Source organism: Oenanthe melanoleuca, chromosome 3, assembly GCF_029582105.1.
Source record: "Oenanthe melanoleuca isolate GR-GAL-2019-014 chromosome 3, OMel1.0, whole genome shotgun sequence".
NCBI lineage: Eukaryota > Metazoa > Chordata > Aves > Passeriformes > Muscicapidae > Oenanthe > Oenanthe melanoleuca.
The window spans coordinates 73,818,038-73,833,691 of NC_079336.1; the positions used below are offsets into that span (position 1 = coordinate 73,818,038).

The window sequence follows — 15,654 nt, forward strand, 5'->3', positions numbered from 1 at the left end:
TGCAAAAAATTACCTGCAATTTGTTTCAGTTCAATAATCCATAATATAACTCCTCAGAAATGGTTAAGATACTTTCTATTTGTTTCAAGTATCTTCAGACTACACTGTAAAAATGTCAAGATCATAGAATCATGGAAAGTTCTGGGTTGAAAATGACCTTAGGGATTATCCAGTTCCAACCCCTATCTTCCAGAGGCCAAGTGTTTTTCTTAAAAAGACTTCTTTAACTAATTGCAACAATGAACACACATTAAATACAAGGTATGGCACTAATGCAATGCCAATGCAGTAAGATATAATATTAGTCAAAAAATAGTATTTTACACAATATTAAAAGGTTATTAAAAGTTTAGGTCAAACTTATGAAATTTACTGTTCTATATATGAACCGTTTTTGGTAAATATAGGCAATTTACAAGTAAACTGTCCCACAGAACAAAACCAGGTATTGCTAAAAACACTGCTAAAACAGCACTGGTTTCTGTCTTACTTTACAAGTCCATTAAAACAATAAATTTGTACCAATGTAGGGAAAGAAAAAAAAGGCAACCATGCCTAAAAGGGATAACAGATTTCTATTAGCAGTATTCAGATGAATACACTTAGCTGAACTCTCCTTTTTTAAACTTACCATTAACATTTTATGCAGATCCTCTTCAAAAGAATCAATGTTGCAATCAATCTTTTGTAAGTCATCTAACACTTCCCGTAACATGAACTGGTAATATTGCTTCATTAAGAGTCCACCTTTCAGAACTTCTTTACACTCTCTCACTAGCTGCAAGAGAAAAACCCCAAAACTGCCATCAGTCAAAACATTACTCTTAAATTCATTCCCTGTCAGCCCAGTTTGTCTAAATGTTAGTTTGCCACTAAATAATTTCTACAGCTTTTTTAAACAAAAAGTTGCTCTACACAGCTGCAGTAAAGACATCACTAGTTTTCCAGGATTACTTAATTGCAATCCCATTATTTGCCACGTAAGTGTAAATGGAGATGGAGGCAGATGTTTCAGACTTACTCCCCACAAATGCCACAGCAAGCAGCTTACTGGATAATGAGTTTAGAAAGGGGCAAAAAGGGCTCAGTCATGAAATCACCACTTTCTACGGAAGCAAGTCAGGAAAAATATACAATGTGTTTAACATATGCTTAGAGAAATGTTAATTCAGTTAATTCACTGTCCATCTCCTATGCCCTCAATTCCAAAATCCATACTAGACTTGAAAAACAAGTAGTAGTTTTTTGTGGCTTCCCTGGGCAAAGCTAACATTAGTAAAGTTCTCTTTTCAACTGCAGAAGGGGTTGCCTTTGGAAGAGCTGTCACCTCTCCCTAAAAGCTTAGTCTTATCTATTTCAAGAGACATGCACAACCACAGGTACAGGAGTTCACGACAAGCAAGGAATACTTCAAACCTAGACTAACAAATAAATGCTTTTATTTCAGAAGCCCTCCAAGTGCAAAGAACATTTCAAACCTACACTAACAAATGCCTTTCTTTCAGAAGCCCTTCAAGTGCTAAGTGTGTATTCTGAAATCATCATCAGTCTCCAGGTTTGACAATCCCTATCTTTTCTGAGGGTTAGAGGGAATGAAATTGTTGGCTGATCTTCCATATGATCTTCCATAATGGCTCTCCTGGTAAGTAATATATAAATATAGTGGACTCAATGTATGAGAAATTAGAATGGCATGAAAGCAGAAAACATACAAGAATGCTTGGAATCCTGTACAGGCCAGAACACATTATGTTGTGCTCCTTCATGTGCAGAGGAAACAAGAATAATAGTCTGAACTCCACAGTTTAAAATATATGAATTAGGTGAAAAAAAGGGTTAAAAAAGTGATATTTTTATAAGGTGGAAATCCAAAAAGACATTTTTATATCCCTAATATGTCATAAACTTTAAAATGAATGTTCGTCTTCATTCAATCACAGCCGGTGTACTTTGTGTTAACCTAAGGGTTTTTTTTTCCCCTTCAGTGAACGTCCATTCCAAAGTAAACTTGTAAAACTTCATTAAAAATGGAGTTTATTTAAATAATACTCTTTTACAGAGGTATACTATTGAGTAACAGAATATAGGATTTACAAAAAAACAGTAGAGCTAATCTTAGTGTCAACTTTTGGAACTGAAATTCATGAGGCAGTGGCCAAACAATTTTGGTGTATAATGAGCACATGAAAAAATATACGGCTTAAACTGAAAATTTTATCATTATGGGTTGCTATGATGGGTTGCTTTTTGTTTATGTAGTTTATATAAAAATTATTTTCTCAAAGCAGGTAGGGCAAGACAAACAATACCAAATTTATCAACCAAATACAAATAACCCACATGCACACACACACATCCACCTCTCAACAGGAATGCTGAATCGGAGAACTATCCTGAACTGTCCAAGAACTAAATTGCCATTAAAAGAGAACAGCTCTCTCCAATAACACAGGATTATCAGGATTACTAAAGCTAGTACTGAAAGCGAAACATGGACAAAAAGGAAGAAGGCAACAAGACAGGACAGGAGAAAAGGCACATTTTAAAAGGCATATAATCTGTGTTAGTTTCCTTTTTATTTTTATTGAAAATCAGATTTTTTTTTAAAAAAACAATTGACTTGCTAGTAATACAAAAATTTAATGTCACCTTGAAAAAGTTGAATAACAAGACTAGCATACCTGATGCATTCATGCAGCACTGTTACATATTTCAAATGGTACCAAAAAGCAAGAGACCCTTAAAGGTCTCAGTGCCTCAAATAAAATTCACTACGTCAATCACTAGAAAAAACAGACTGTGCTGTGCTACTTGCATACAAAGAACAATTCAGGGATTGGGTTTGTTCAGCCTTGAAAAGAGAATATGCAAGGGGAATTTAATCACAGATTTCCAATGCCTTGAGGGCAGTTGGAAAGAAAAGTAAAACAATAAAGCACTGGCTTTGGCCCTCAATGCAGAGAAAGCCAATGCATAACAGCCTTTCCAGAAGGAAATGGAGCAGTGCCACCTCCAGAACACTGTGCTGCAGCACCAGCTCTCCTTCCTAAATAACACCTTGAAAGAATTGAAAAATTTTATGTCTGCAGCTAAGATGACCCAGCTGTCTTGAGTTGTGTAAAAGTTCTGCATCCATGCCCAGTGGCCAGCAGAGCAGCATGATAAAGATAGCTGGGTTGATCCTATTTCATATGGTCAACTTCTGACGGCTACAAAGTGTGATACAGAACCTCAATGAGGTCCCCTCTCAGCTATCTCTTCTCAAGGCTGAACAGGCCCAATTCCCTCAGCTTTTCTTTCCAGGAGAGATGTTCCAGGCCCTTAATCCTCTTTGTCCTCCACTGGGCCCAGTCCAGGAGCTCCATGTCTCCCTTGTACTGAGGAGCTCAGAACTGCAGCTCAGTGCACCTCACTAGGGCTTGAGTAGAGGAGCAGAATCACCTCCCTCAACATGCTGACAGTTCTCTGATGTGACAATAAAACAACCTAATTTGGGGAACAATCTAATTGTAGGACTCAGCTTCCAGAAGGTTGGACCAGAGTATTTGTAATCCAGTCTTCTCTGTAATTCTGCAACACTGTGAACTTGCAGAATAGCACAAGATTTCTGGACTCTTCTTTTGAGCTTGCTCAAGATTTTAGAGATTATAATTATTGAGGAAACAAACTATTTGTGAAATATCCTCCACAGCTTCTTTGCCTGTTCAGAAATATTGTGTGGGAAAGGAAGCATTTGCTGAGTTGAATTCATTTTTTCAATGTCATTAGTAAGCCGGTATCCAACATCAAAACAGTCTGGTACAAACACATTGTTTTCCAGGAGGAAAGTGTAATTTTTACTTAACTTGGAGTCCACAAAGAGCACACAAAATGTTAAGGGGGAAAAAACAAAATCACTCCTCTCTCTGAAGGATATACTGTGCTTAACAGCAGAATATGCTCTGCAACATATTACTCTATGACTCTATGGTTGCAATTGTTGGCTTCAATCAATAGGGAGAGCAAGCGAGAGCGTACGGGGGAAAGGAAGAGAGGACAAATTTATTTGGGACCACAAAGCAATATAGCAATGGATTTTGGATCAGCAAATAACTGGAATGTGAGATCATAATCAGTCCAAGAGCTTATTTAGATGTTTACTCTTAGAGATCATCTGATAAAACCCCGGGTTGGTTATGCTTGCCAGGATGAAGGGAGATTGGGATGAATGTAGTCGGTCCTGAACTATACTTTGAGACCTGGCATTTATCTAAATAGCTTCCATTGTACCTGATAACCTCCAGAAAATAAATCCTTATACAATATTCTCAACCAGTGACAGGACTGACAATCTTGGGTCACTGCCCACGGAAAATAAAACAATAGGCTGGGGAAAGTTTTTTTTTATTTCACTTAAACTTTTGTTTCACTTTAACTTTCACTATGTGACTACTGCAAGTTAGCAGATGTCTTACATTTACAAGAGAAAAAAATCAAATCACAGAAAAAAGAAAAGTACAGACCCTTAAAACTACTTATATTGCCTAAAAAACCCAAACAGAGGAAGATGTGGTAGAGAAGATTATATAGCTTATAACACAAATGGAACCAATACTGTTTACTTTTGTTTGCTAATATTTTTAATCACCAATTTTGTTATAGAAGCCTAAATCAGAAAGCTATACATGACCAGTTATTTATTATGCAAAAAGCAGATCTTCACATGAAAACAAGACTATTTACAAAAATTATTACATAATTATACATTGTAATTTCTTACACTAATCGTCTTTAAATTCGCATGTTATAATGAAATGACAAAATAGTTCAAACAGGAAATACATATTTAAAAAGCAATTGAAGCAAACCTGTTTAATACTCAAAAGAGATGGCTCCCCAGCAGGTCTTTGTTCCAGCCTCAGCTTGAGACATTCATGGATAACATTGAGCAGGACTCGGCAGAGAACTAAGAATGCAGGTTCAAAAGATGGCAAATCCATGGATTTCAACTCCTCCCATGATACACCACTGCGTTTTTGCTCGCAACAAGGTGGGAAATTTAGTAACTGCACATAATCTGAACATAACATGGGATCTGGAAATTCTGAAAACTGTAACAAAAAATAGGTGTCATGAAAAGGATCCTTAAAAGTCCTTAGGATTTTGGATTTGTTTAAAGTAGCATGCACACAAGTATTTTTAAAAGGTAATAGTCTATTAGCTGGCAAGTCAACCACACAAGTTCGAAGTTTATGTCACTGGGGCACTTTTAAAGCTAACTTCTCTTTCAAGGATCATCAGTCTGAGGAAAGACAACTATGGACCCTTGGGAATGAACAGAATATGTTTCTGTTATGACATTACCTAGAAAAACAAGTGTACACTAAGCCACATCAGGTACCTAACCTCATTCCTTTTCAAATACATAATGCATATATTGACATAAAATTCCACATTCTAAATTAATGCTATATTCAAGGAAATGTCACTAGCTAACTTAAGTCAAAGTACTGAAAAAGCAAGTTTTGAATTTTGGTAGAGTTTAAATTTAAACTGTTCAAAAAAGGAAGATGAAATATAGACATCAAGCTGGTAGTTGTTTTGGGGATTTTTGTTTTGTTTGTTTGTTTTCTTTAATAATAAAATTACTTTTCACTTACAGTAAGATTCCATTTAAATAAAATTACTTTTCTAACTAGAGAAAATTGAGACTCTATACAATAAACATCCTAGAAATCTAAATGATATACCTTGTGATAACATTCTAAGCAAGGCTGTACATGGAGGTACTCTGGGATTTAATTTAGAAAGAAAAGTTGGACTGAAGAGTATGTGTAGCTCCTAAAGATAGCAACACACTAGTCATCATTCAAGGATAAGTTATGTTTCAGATTAAGTTTCTTTTATTCTTATTCCCATTTCTCAGCTACTAACTATGACATCTGAATATCCTCCATTCACATAGTAGACATAACTAGCATTTTCTAGGTTTTTCTTCAGCCAAATTTAAATAACATCACTACAATAGGGAAAAAAAACATTACCAGTACTTAGAGTATGATAATGATAAATGATAAAACTACTGCCTAGAAAGTTTAAAAAAATCTTTTAAGCTCACAATCTAGCAGAAAATTGAAACACATATTTAAAAAGATATCTATCTTCTTAGATGGAATATTAATGTCTTCTTCTTACTCTCCTTAAAAGGAACATATAGCACCAGAATAGCATCAGAGCTAAAGATTTTTACCCAAGAAGCTTTCATTAACAAACAGATCATGAAATACTACACTTCCAGAGTACAACAAAAAAATTTAAGAAATAAAATCCTCTCATAGTGATGCAAATTTAGTTTGGAGAAATTCAGTTCTTATAAAAATATTAAAGAATTAGTCTATGAGCAAAAATAACACAGTTAAATTGAATAAATTTGTATCGCCTTTTCCAGCATTAAGGATAACAGTAAATGACATTAGGGCTTAGTACTAGACACCTAAACTTCTATTGTTCAATCTGACTAATCCTAATCTTCTGCAGGCCCAATCTGAAATGTTTCAAATACTCCTTATAAAAACCTCAAGAAAAACTCTAAGCTGTTTATTGAGATCATACAAAAACACTCAAAAGTGGAGCCAGTTGAATAAACATCAAACAGTACACAAGCTTAAACACATCCTATTAAAGTAACATCAGATTTTATATACTAAAATTGGAAATATTATCCATCTTCACCAAGTAATGAAATTACATGACTTCTACACAGAATGGACTCTGCAATGCCTAGAGCCCTATTAAAGTATCAGAGCCTACAGAGGAATCAAATATGGTTTTACAAAACACTAAAACAAGGAACATGTATAAAGATTTACACATATTTAGAATGAAATGAGCATTAAAATGTATTTAGTGGAAGAATACAGAAAGCACATTTTAGATGTGTTTTAGACACTGCTTAAGCAACAACAGAAACAGAAGTATGTCCAGAGACTTAGAAGTGTAAGTATACATATAAACACAGAGTCAAGTTACAAAAGTAACAGAAACAATAAAGATTAACAGAATACTAACAACTCTGTCCACATACAAATATCAAACTGAACTGCACTAAAAAAAAAAGACACTACATTCAAAGTATTGTCAGGTGCAATGACCAAGCAATTGAAACCCATCTCTTCCATTTTAGTATAAAGTCGTCTTTTGCTGCTGTAAGTACCACAATTCTGACAGAGTTGTTTGTGGTTTTTTCTTTAAATGTTGGTGCAGGAAAGAAGTTTACAATTTATAACATTCACTTTTACTAAAAAACATTTCTTAAAAGAGAATAATATTCCAAAGAAAAGGTAATAATTACTGAAAATGAACATTCAAGTAATCACAAGGGTAGAGAAGGGATAAAAGATTAGCCTTACATCTTACACAGGTCATCCAACACTACATTAGCAGAAAGTTTAATTATGTGAAGCTGCAGCAAAAACTCTAGCTACTTAATGTTTCATTAACTTGTTTTAAAAACCCTTATGCAGTCAAAATTTCTGAGATAATTTAACAATTTCAAAAATATACTCAAAATCTATCTTCAATACCCCCATATTATGTCTTGTTTACTTAATTTTTTAAAAATTTATTTCAACCTATATATTAAGCTGAACTCTCTAAATGGAAGTGGTTTGGGGGTGCTTTTGGTTACTACAACAAGATACATGCAAGTTTTGCTTAGGCACTTGACTAACAAAATGTTCACTCATTTCTAAAGCAAATTTTCTAAAAGACAAGTTGAAACCAATTAGAGAATATATAAAAATATATATTTATAATTTTAATAAAATATATTTATATATATATTTATAATATAAGCATATTATATATGTGTATATATACTAATAACTTAATTTCTACAGTAATATCTACACTAGTAGCAGTACAATTAAAAGCTTTCAAAATCAAATAGCTTTATACTTATAAATTTATTCATCCTAAAAAATAACCTTGTTGTTGGGAGACCAACAATTCTTGTTCCTTTTGCAAATGTTACAATCATCATTAACAGATCCACAATGTTTTACAGACCACATGTGGTATCTGTATCAGAATGGGCATGCTGGCTAAGAGATGCCTTTGTCCAGAAGTCACAGTACCACTTGATCAAGGAGAGCAAGTAATCCTTACCACCAACCTTTCCTAGCATAAAGATGCCTACAAGTTAGATAACAATTTATACTAAGAAATAATACTGTGCCTTGAAAGAATTAGTGACCACATCTTAAAATATGAAACTACTGTCCTTCACTAACTGTTTAATTCCTATATTGGTTTTATTAACTCACAGTCATTCTTAATTAAGAATATAAAATGACTCAGAGAAAAACATTAATTAAGCTAAAAGCCAGCTAAAGAATGCAGCACACTAACATGACTTGTTTTCATAGATTTCAAGGTTGAGCCCATTTATTTATCCCCTCTCTCCTCAAACATAATGTGCCACCACAGTGCTTCACTTATGTAGACGAGAAAAAGCACCAAAAAAACTAGTGACATTTTTATAAAGAATGTCTTGCAGAAAAACATCCAGTCTTGAAGACAAGAAAAATTACCACCTCCATAGCTGATTTTTCTCACAATTCAACTGTTGTGCCTGATTTTCCACAGTTATTTTTCTGACTTGTTGATTTAGACATTAGAAAATATAATGAACAAAGATGTTAATCACAAAAATGTCATTTCAATTACAAACAAGAACAGAGTATGAAGCTTGGGCTCCACACAAATTCAGTCAAATGAAAGATTCATTTCCATGGAAGGAGAACTGGGTTCCTAATCATAATATAAGCTGTTTTTCAAAAACCAACTAAGCAACCAAAATGTTCTTAAGATCCCAATTCCTACATTTTCAGTTAGGAACAACACAGCAAGGAGGTACTCCTGTTATCCATTTACACTAGTAACCTACCTCCAGCTGGTGATCACTCCTTACCAACGCCATACGGGCCCTTTGCAATGAACCATGCATTAGTTTGTGCAGTCTCAAAATCAGTTTCCTCAACCCCATTTGCTTCAGTGCTTTATCAACAAACGGCCTGTAAATAGAGGTCAAACAGTGTTGGCTGCAGCTTCCCTCAGTACTGCATTCTGGAATAACCCAGGAAGTAGAGTCATCCTCAGACTCAAGCCTATCAAGCCTCCTTGAAAAATGGTCCTGAAAGTCAAAATTTGGCTTATTAGTAAAATTGTTCTTGATGGCTTGTCTAAGTTCCTCAACGTTCTCCTCAGTGATTTGTTCTTCACCATCACTCTCCTCTGTGCATGTTCCTGAGGATTCCTTTACTTCTGTTTCCCTATCAATGTCTTCATCATCTGGATCATTGTCCTTAGACAGTCGAGGAGAAGGAATTTCAAACACTGGCCAGCCAATGTCAGAAAGATTTTTGATGCCCAATACAGTTCCCATAATCCTTAGTTTCTGGTTTAAGTCTTTTGTAATATTTAACCATAGGCAGAGTGCCTGCACCCTGTCTTGGAAGTCCTTTGCAGCATACTTTTCGTAGTCCTTTTGAAGAGCCTGCAGAGATGGATAAAGTGCTTCTATGTACTCCAGCAGCTCCATTATTCGCTTTACCTGCTCAAATGAGACCCGCTGGCGTTGGAGGTGTTCATGGTAACTCGAGTAAACCAAAGCACTAGTTCCATGTGTTGATTTGCAAACTCCTTCTCCTGAAGTACCATTGAGACTAGCTCCATTTTTTACAGAGGAGAAGCTCCCATAGTCCACTTTGAAGGTGAGGATTTCATTGATGATATCGGGGATAGCTTGACGGGCTGCATAGAGATAGAGGTCTTGGTCATTAATGCTCCGGCCAGCATGCCAAGCTTGCAGCTCCAGCCAGATCAGTTCATTGGATCTGTTCAGCCAGACAGAGGAGGTGTTTTCCTGTCCTCTTTGTTCCCTGTCCTTTTTCTTTGAGACTGAGGTAAGTTTTAACAAAAGCCGCAGGGTTTCAAAGAATTTTAACCTGTCAGCTGGGCAATCAGTCCTAGAAGTCTGGCGTGTAGTTCTGGGGATTGGCATGGGCACAGAGACTGGAAGCTTAGCATGGCTACAGCCAAGACTGAGGTAAGGCTTATTGAGATCAACATCTGGAATTGTTTTTTTTGGCAGAGATCCACCAACTGAGTCTAACATAAATGAACACTGCACATTTTTCTTGTGATCTCGTTCTGTTGTCCTTAGGGCATCTCTGATCTTTTTCCCTTGCTTATAGCTGTGCTCCTCCACATTCTCAATGGTTTTCCCATTGTCTTTATGCAAAGACTGAGATGGCACACTCATCTTTTCTGTAAGTAAAGAAAAAAGAATGTGACTACAACAACAAGAACAAGCATTTTTCAACTCACTTCCCAATCACTTTTCTTAGGTTGAGCACAAAAACATTTAACATCAATAAAACAAAATAGGCATGGATAGAAGTAAAATGTAGTCTTATTGTTAGAAGTTACCACTAGTATACACTAAACCAAATGATTTTTTCTTTTTCTCTTGCTTTACCTCTTTTGTAGAAAGGATCTCAGAGAATTCTCCTCTTGAGTATGGCATCTACTGAGAACTGAGTATGATCAAAAGGAAAATAATAGTTTCCAAGCTCATTTTACATCATTTGTCATAGAACCTCCCAAACAAAAACTCAAAATGCAACAAAGCATTATTACAGCATCAAGCAATTAAAGAGATTGTATTGCATGTGCAATTTCATAAAAGCTGGAGTATATACAGATTTTGAAATTTAGCTTGAATGTACCAATCCTGCCCCTTGGGAAGGCTGATCTTGGTTCTGCGAACCCCTCTTTCATCTGAATACACTGTCTTAGCACCTTGAGCCTACCTCCCCACTGTCACAACACACAAACATTTGTTTTCTTCCTTACTATGGACTACAGCCCTTTCCCACCTAAAGGTGCAATCTCCTCCTAGTTTCCTGTTCTCTCCTCAGGGGCAGCAAACCTTGACACTTTCCTGCAAAACTGTGAAAAGCATGTCAGTCTAGGCTTTGTGGATCAGAATAGGAGGAACTGCTTGGCATGGAAAGAGTGATTCTCTCTCTCAGAAGTGGTGGAAGGCAGAAGAGAATCACCTGTATGCAAACTACTAAAGTCCAGTAGTTCCAATTAATCAGCAGCTGGAACAAGCTCCATGGGCACAGGGCCTCTGCTCGCTCAAGAACAGAAAAGACTTTCAGAGCAACAGCCAAATACTTTGTCTATTTTCACTGAGCACAGAGCTAGGCCAGGCAAAATGCAGGTAGGGGCATTTTGCATGGGCAGGCAAGCAGACTGAAAATGGAGCTTGACAGAGATGAAACATACACCCACTTCACACAGGCTTAAAGTAGATTAGAAATGAATCAAACAGCACTTCAATGTTGAAGATTTTGGTGGCCTTGCAAAATAAATGAAAATCCTATTACATGTGAAAATCACTTTCTTAACTTACATTCTAGATAGGAGAATCTCTAGACCCCTGTAGTTTGTATTTTTAACATGTCATTGTCCTTTATCATCAATCTTCAGATTCCCCACACCACCAAAACACATTGAAAGAAAGGTAAGTTTAAAATTATTCATTATTAGACATCCAAAAAGCCATAATACTTGAAAGTTCATCATTCTTAACAAAGCCCAGGCACAATAATCTACAAATTGTTTCAAAATCCTCTCATCAAATAGACACCAATGACTCAAATACACCTGACAGTCCTGTAATAAATTAATATTAATGCTATAACTGTATTGCAGTATTGCAATATACATAAATATTGCATATGCATATATATAGATTTCAATTAATTTGCAAAAGAAGTCCAGCTGCACTAACAAACTGAGTTATGATTACTTTTAATGCTACAAAGGGCAGGGGGTTTTGCAACTAAGCCACTATCAGTTAATGGGAGGGAGCATGTGATGGAGTCTGAGATCTTAAACAGGTCATTAAAAGAAAATACAACAAAATGCATGTGAAGAACATGATGGGGGTACGAAAGCAGGGTGAACAGTGGCTCCTTTTCAAGTATGAAACTGCAAAAATTTTATACTAAAAAGCAGACACAGACACTGCTGTTACATAGTACGTGGAGTAGCTAACACTTCAGTAAGTAAGCATGCATTCATGGAGCTCAGGAGACACAGGCACCTCTGAAATGCATTTAGCTTAGAAAAATGTGAGCCCCACAGAACTTCAGCTACAGCAGAAACAATTCAGAAACTAAACAGATTATTGCATCAATTTATGTTTGGATACTAAATGCAAGTTGTAAGGAACTTGGTGTGACAGAAATTAAACAACCAAGTATCAGAAGCACAAGTAAGCCAAGCTCCTAATTCCCAAAATTCTTTCAGTTGTCTAAATAAAGATACCTTAAATCTTACTTGCAAACATCTGAAAAGTTATTTCAAATTTACTTCTTTAAGTGATTAGTTACATCGAACCAACCCCTGAATGAATTCTCTTACTTAAATATCACCATTCCATCTCAGTAAGAACATATGCACACACATTCAACAAACTACCCCACAGGGTTTTCCAGTGGCTTTTTTTTCCTCTTCATAATACAAAATAACTGTTCTGAGATGGTACACAAGGGCAAAGTTTAAAACAAACCAGCCAAAAAACAAACAAACAAAAAAACCCTATGAAATTTCCAGAAAAAGACACTTTACACAACGCCACCAGTTAATCAGAAAAAAAAACCACAAATATATTTTAAGAAATTCATGATAACAAAGAACAGGATATTATCATGCCAGAAGTAAGAACTGTTCGCCTCACTAATAGAAAGATCTTGCTCCAAAAACTCAAAATCTGTAAGCAGGGATAAGCAACAACTCCTTGTTTCTCATAAAGGTATCAATCTTACACATGTGCTCACAAGCAAAGACTAACAATGAAACACAATATATTATATTTCTTTAGTATCACAATGTCTCTGCTTAGAAACTAACTCTTTTTAAAGCACATAATGAAACAACAACAATAACAACAAAAAAAAATCCACCAAAAGCAAGAAAAGTTTACATAACCACTCTAAACAGGGTTAAAATGGAATTATTGCTGCAACATAATAATTTTACTGGCTTTTAAATGTGTCTTTTAGCAAAGTTAAAGAGGTTTAATAATTCCAATGCCTACAGTTAACTTGCAAGAGTAACAAGATTTCTCTGTAATTTCATCTAAGGAAGAGGTATTTTGTTGAATGTTCTCTCCAGTGACGTTATTTTGAGGTTGCATGAAGTGAAAGGGAAACAGAAGCTTTGGAAAATGTTTGTACTGGCCCTTGTTTTATTATGAACTTGCATTTCATAGCCCTACACAACCAAAGAATTGACTATATTACCTTAGTCACCCCAAATAATTTACCTTCTTCTTCACTACATTTTACCTCAAGAATGTTATCCTTGCTGTACACTCTAATATTTTCTTGCTTCATGCGAAATAATTTTTAAAATTGCTTCCAAAACATTAACTAGTCAAGCTGCCATAACTGGCAAATAATTGTATGACAGAGTTTGTTATTTGTTTAAAAATATGGTTAACAAACAACAAAAAAAATCCACAAAAACCTAGTTGTATTCTGTATGAAAACAATGAGCATACAATCTCAAATGGCTTTTTTCACCCGTGCAATTTCAACAATAACAAAAACATCACTTTAAGCTAAAAGGTTTTATTATTTGGTACCATTACTTAGCAACATTAGGAAAAAAATGCATAACAAGTATGGGTTTTCTCGCATTATCTCTTTATACTGAAGCATTAGAAGCAAGCAAGAGTAACTACACTTTAAGTGCTTCACTGACATAAAAGAGTAAAGAATTATCACTGAAAACTGCATTTTGCAATAAATAGCCTGTGAAGTGCTTCAGAACATGCAAACTGAGCAGAAAAGCAACTACACCATTAGTACAGATCACAGAATCGCAGAAAAAAAAAAGTGATTAAATGATACTTCTGAAAGTTATTTTTTCCAACTTTCTGATCAAAACCAAGTTTATTTCCAAACCAGTTTAGCCTGCTCATGATCTTAACCAGTCCTGTTTTAGAAATCTCCAAAGACAGAGATTCCACAAGCGAACAATCCCTCTGGTAAACCTCTTTGTTTAAGCACTCTCACAGCAAAATTTTTCTTCTAATACCCAAGAGTTTTCTCTTGTTGCAATTCACGACAGCTGCCTCCTGTTCTTTCATTGTACCTCAGTATCCAGCTCCACCTTCTGTATAACCCCTCCACCAGGTAACAACAGGCATTTTAGGAAACAAGCCAAGACACCACACCTACCTTTCAAAGTGGAGCGGCCAGCAGGTCTGCTGACATTGTTTTTCTGATGCTTTGTTGACATTCGCTTCATCTGGCGGGGTGTACTAGGGGGAGAAGCGCCGTAGAAAGTGTCAGCACCTGCTTCGTCTGATAATTCCTCAGGGTCGGATTCAGATATCTTGGAAGTAGCATCTCCTGATTTGCACTCTTTCCTGAAGAGAACAAGATAAACCATTACATTCAAGATAAAGGAATTTGACTTGCAGTATCTGTTTAGAAAGCTAATTCATCCATGAAAGCCAACCACAGTCTATTTTCTACATTTTACTACCACATCCACGTATATTTACCTCAGTTTTTTTCATATCCCTAAGGACAAAAGTTGCCAATCAAATAAATAATAGGCAACATACAAAGAGGATGGTATAGACAGAGTGTCACTAGAAGAACACAATGTAAACATACATACATATGTATCTCTTTCTGAAAAAACTTGTGGCAAGCCTAAACTAAGAGGTGCATGAAATAAACAAAGTTTCAAACATACAAACATCATGCAAAACCAACCTAATTAGTAGCAACAAAAGCAAAGGTCTATCCCTTTCATCCTTCACCCCCTAAATCCCTCATATCACAAAGACAAATTCTAAAATCACTCTCCCACCCTTCACAAAACTTTTATCTAGATCTGAAAATATTTTTCACAAATTTTAACATCAAGAATATTAATGCCATTAATATCATAAATAAATACTATCACTCCCCAGTGGTGCCATACATGCAATTCTCTTGCTTTAACACATCAGAGAGAAGAACACATACAATTTTCAAAGAAAAAAAAGAAACGGCTTCCCTCTATTCCCTCACTTATTTCTGAAGCAGGTCTGCAAATAACAACTCTACAGAATTCTCAGTAACTCCTGATTCTAGTAAAAGACACTGAGGCTAAGAAACAGTCAATCTAAAGCAGTGCAAGATAGCATCAGTATCTGGTAACTTCAACTTCACTCAAATCACAAATTATATTTCACTTGCTACTATTTTAGGGGCAGACAAGAAATGTTACTCATACCCTAGTGAAATGAGTCTTAGTTACTGCAGCAAGAAGTATGTCAGAATATTGCCAGCTAGTAGAACAGCAGTAAGGCTAACAAAAACAAACAAAACACAGATACTGTACCTTTTCTTGGCCTTTAGCTATGAACAAAAATAAATACTTTAGCATGCAGAGCTGTTATGTTCTCTACAAAGCCACAGAACACTTACTGCATTAAATACTCTTTTCTCTTCTCACTTTACTTCTTCAGCTTTGAAAAGGCAGCAGGCAAGTTCACCAACTTCTGCAGATAAACTTTATTGGTTGCCCAACAAAAAC

At 35.6% G+C, this 15,654-nt stretch overlaps 1 protein-coding gene across 5 annotated transcripts in view; it reads right to left on the minus strand.

Moving 5' to 3' along the window:
• The window catches only part of MAP3K4 (mitogen-activated protein kinase kinase kinase 4), a 68,212-nt gene that overhangs the window by 36,855 nt on the left and 15,703 nt on the right, over positions 1–15,654 (minus strand). For all 5 annotated transcript variants that reach the window (XM_056487195.1, XM_056487194.1, XM_056487193.1 and 2 more), the window contains exons 2-5: positions 14,301–14,491; positions 8,927–10,308; positions 4,848–5,090; positions 632–778 (exon numbers count right to left, since the gene is read on the minus strand). In XM_056487195.1, the coding sequence (XP_056343170.1) occupies positions 632–778; positions 4,848–5,090; positions 8,927–10,308; positions 14,301–14,491 (1,963 nt within the window). The remainder of the gene's footprint in view (positions 1–631; positions 779–4,847; positions 5,091–8,926; positions 10,309–14,300; positions 14,492–15,654) is intronic.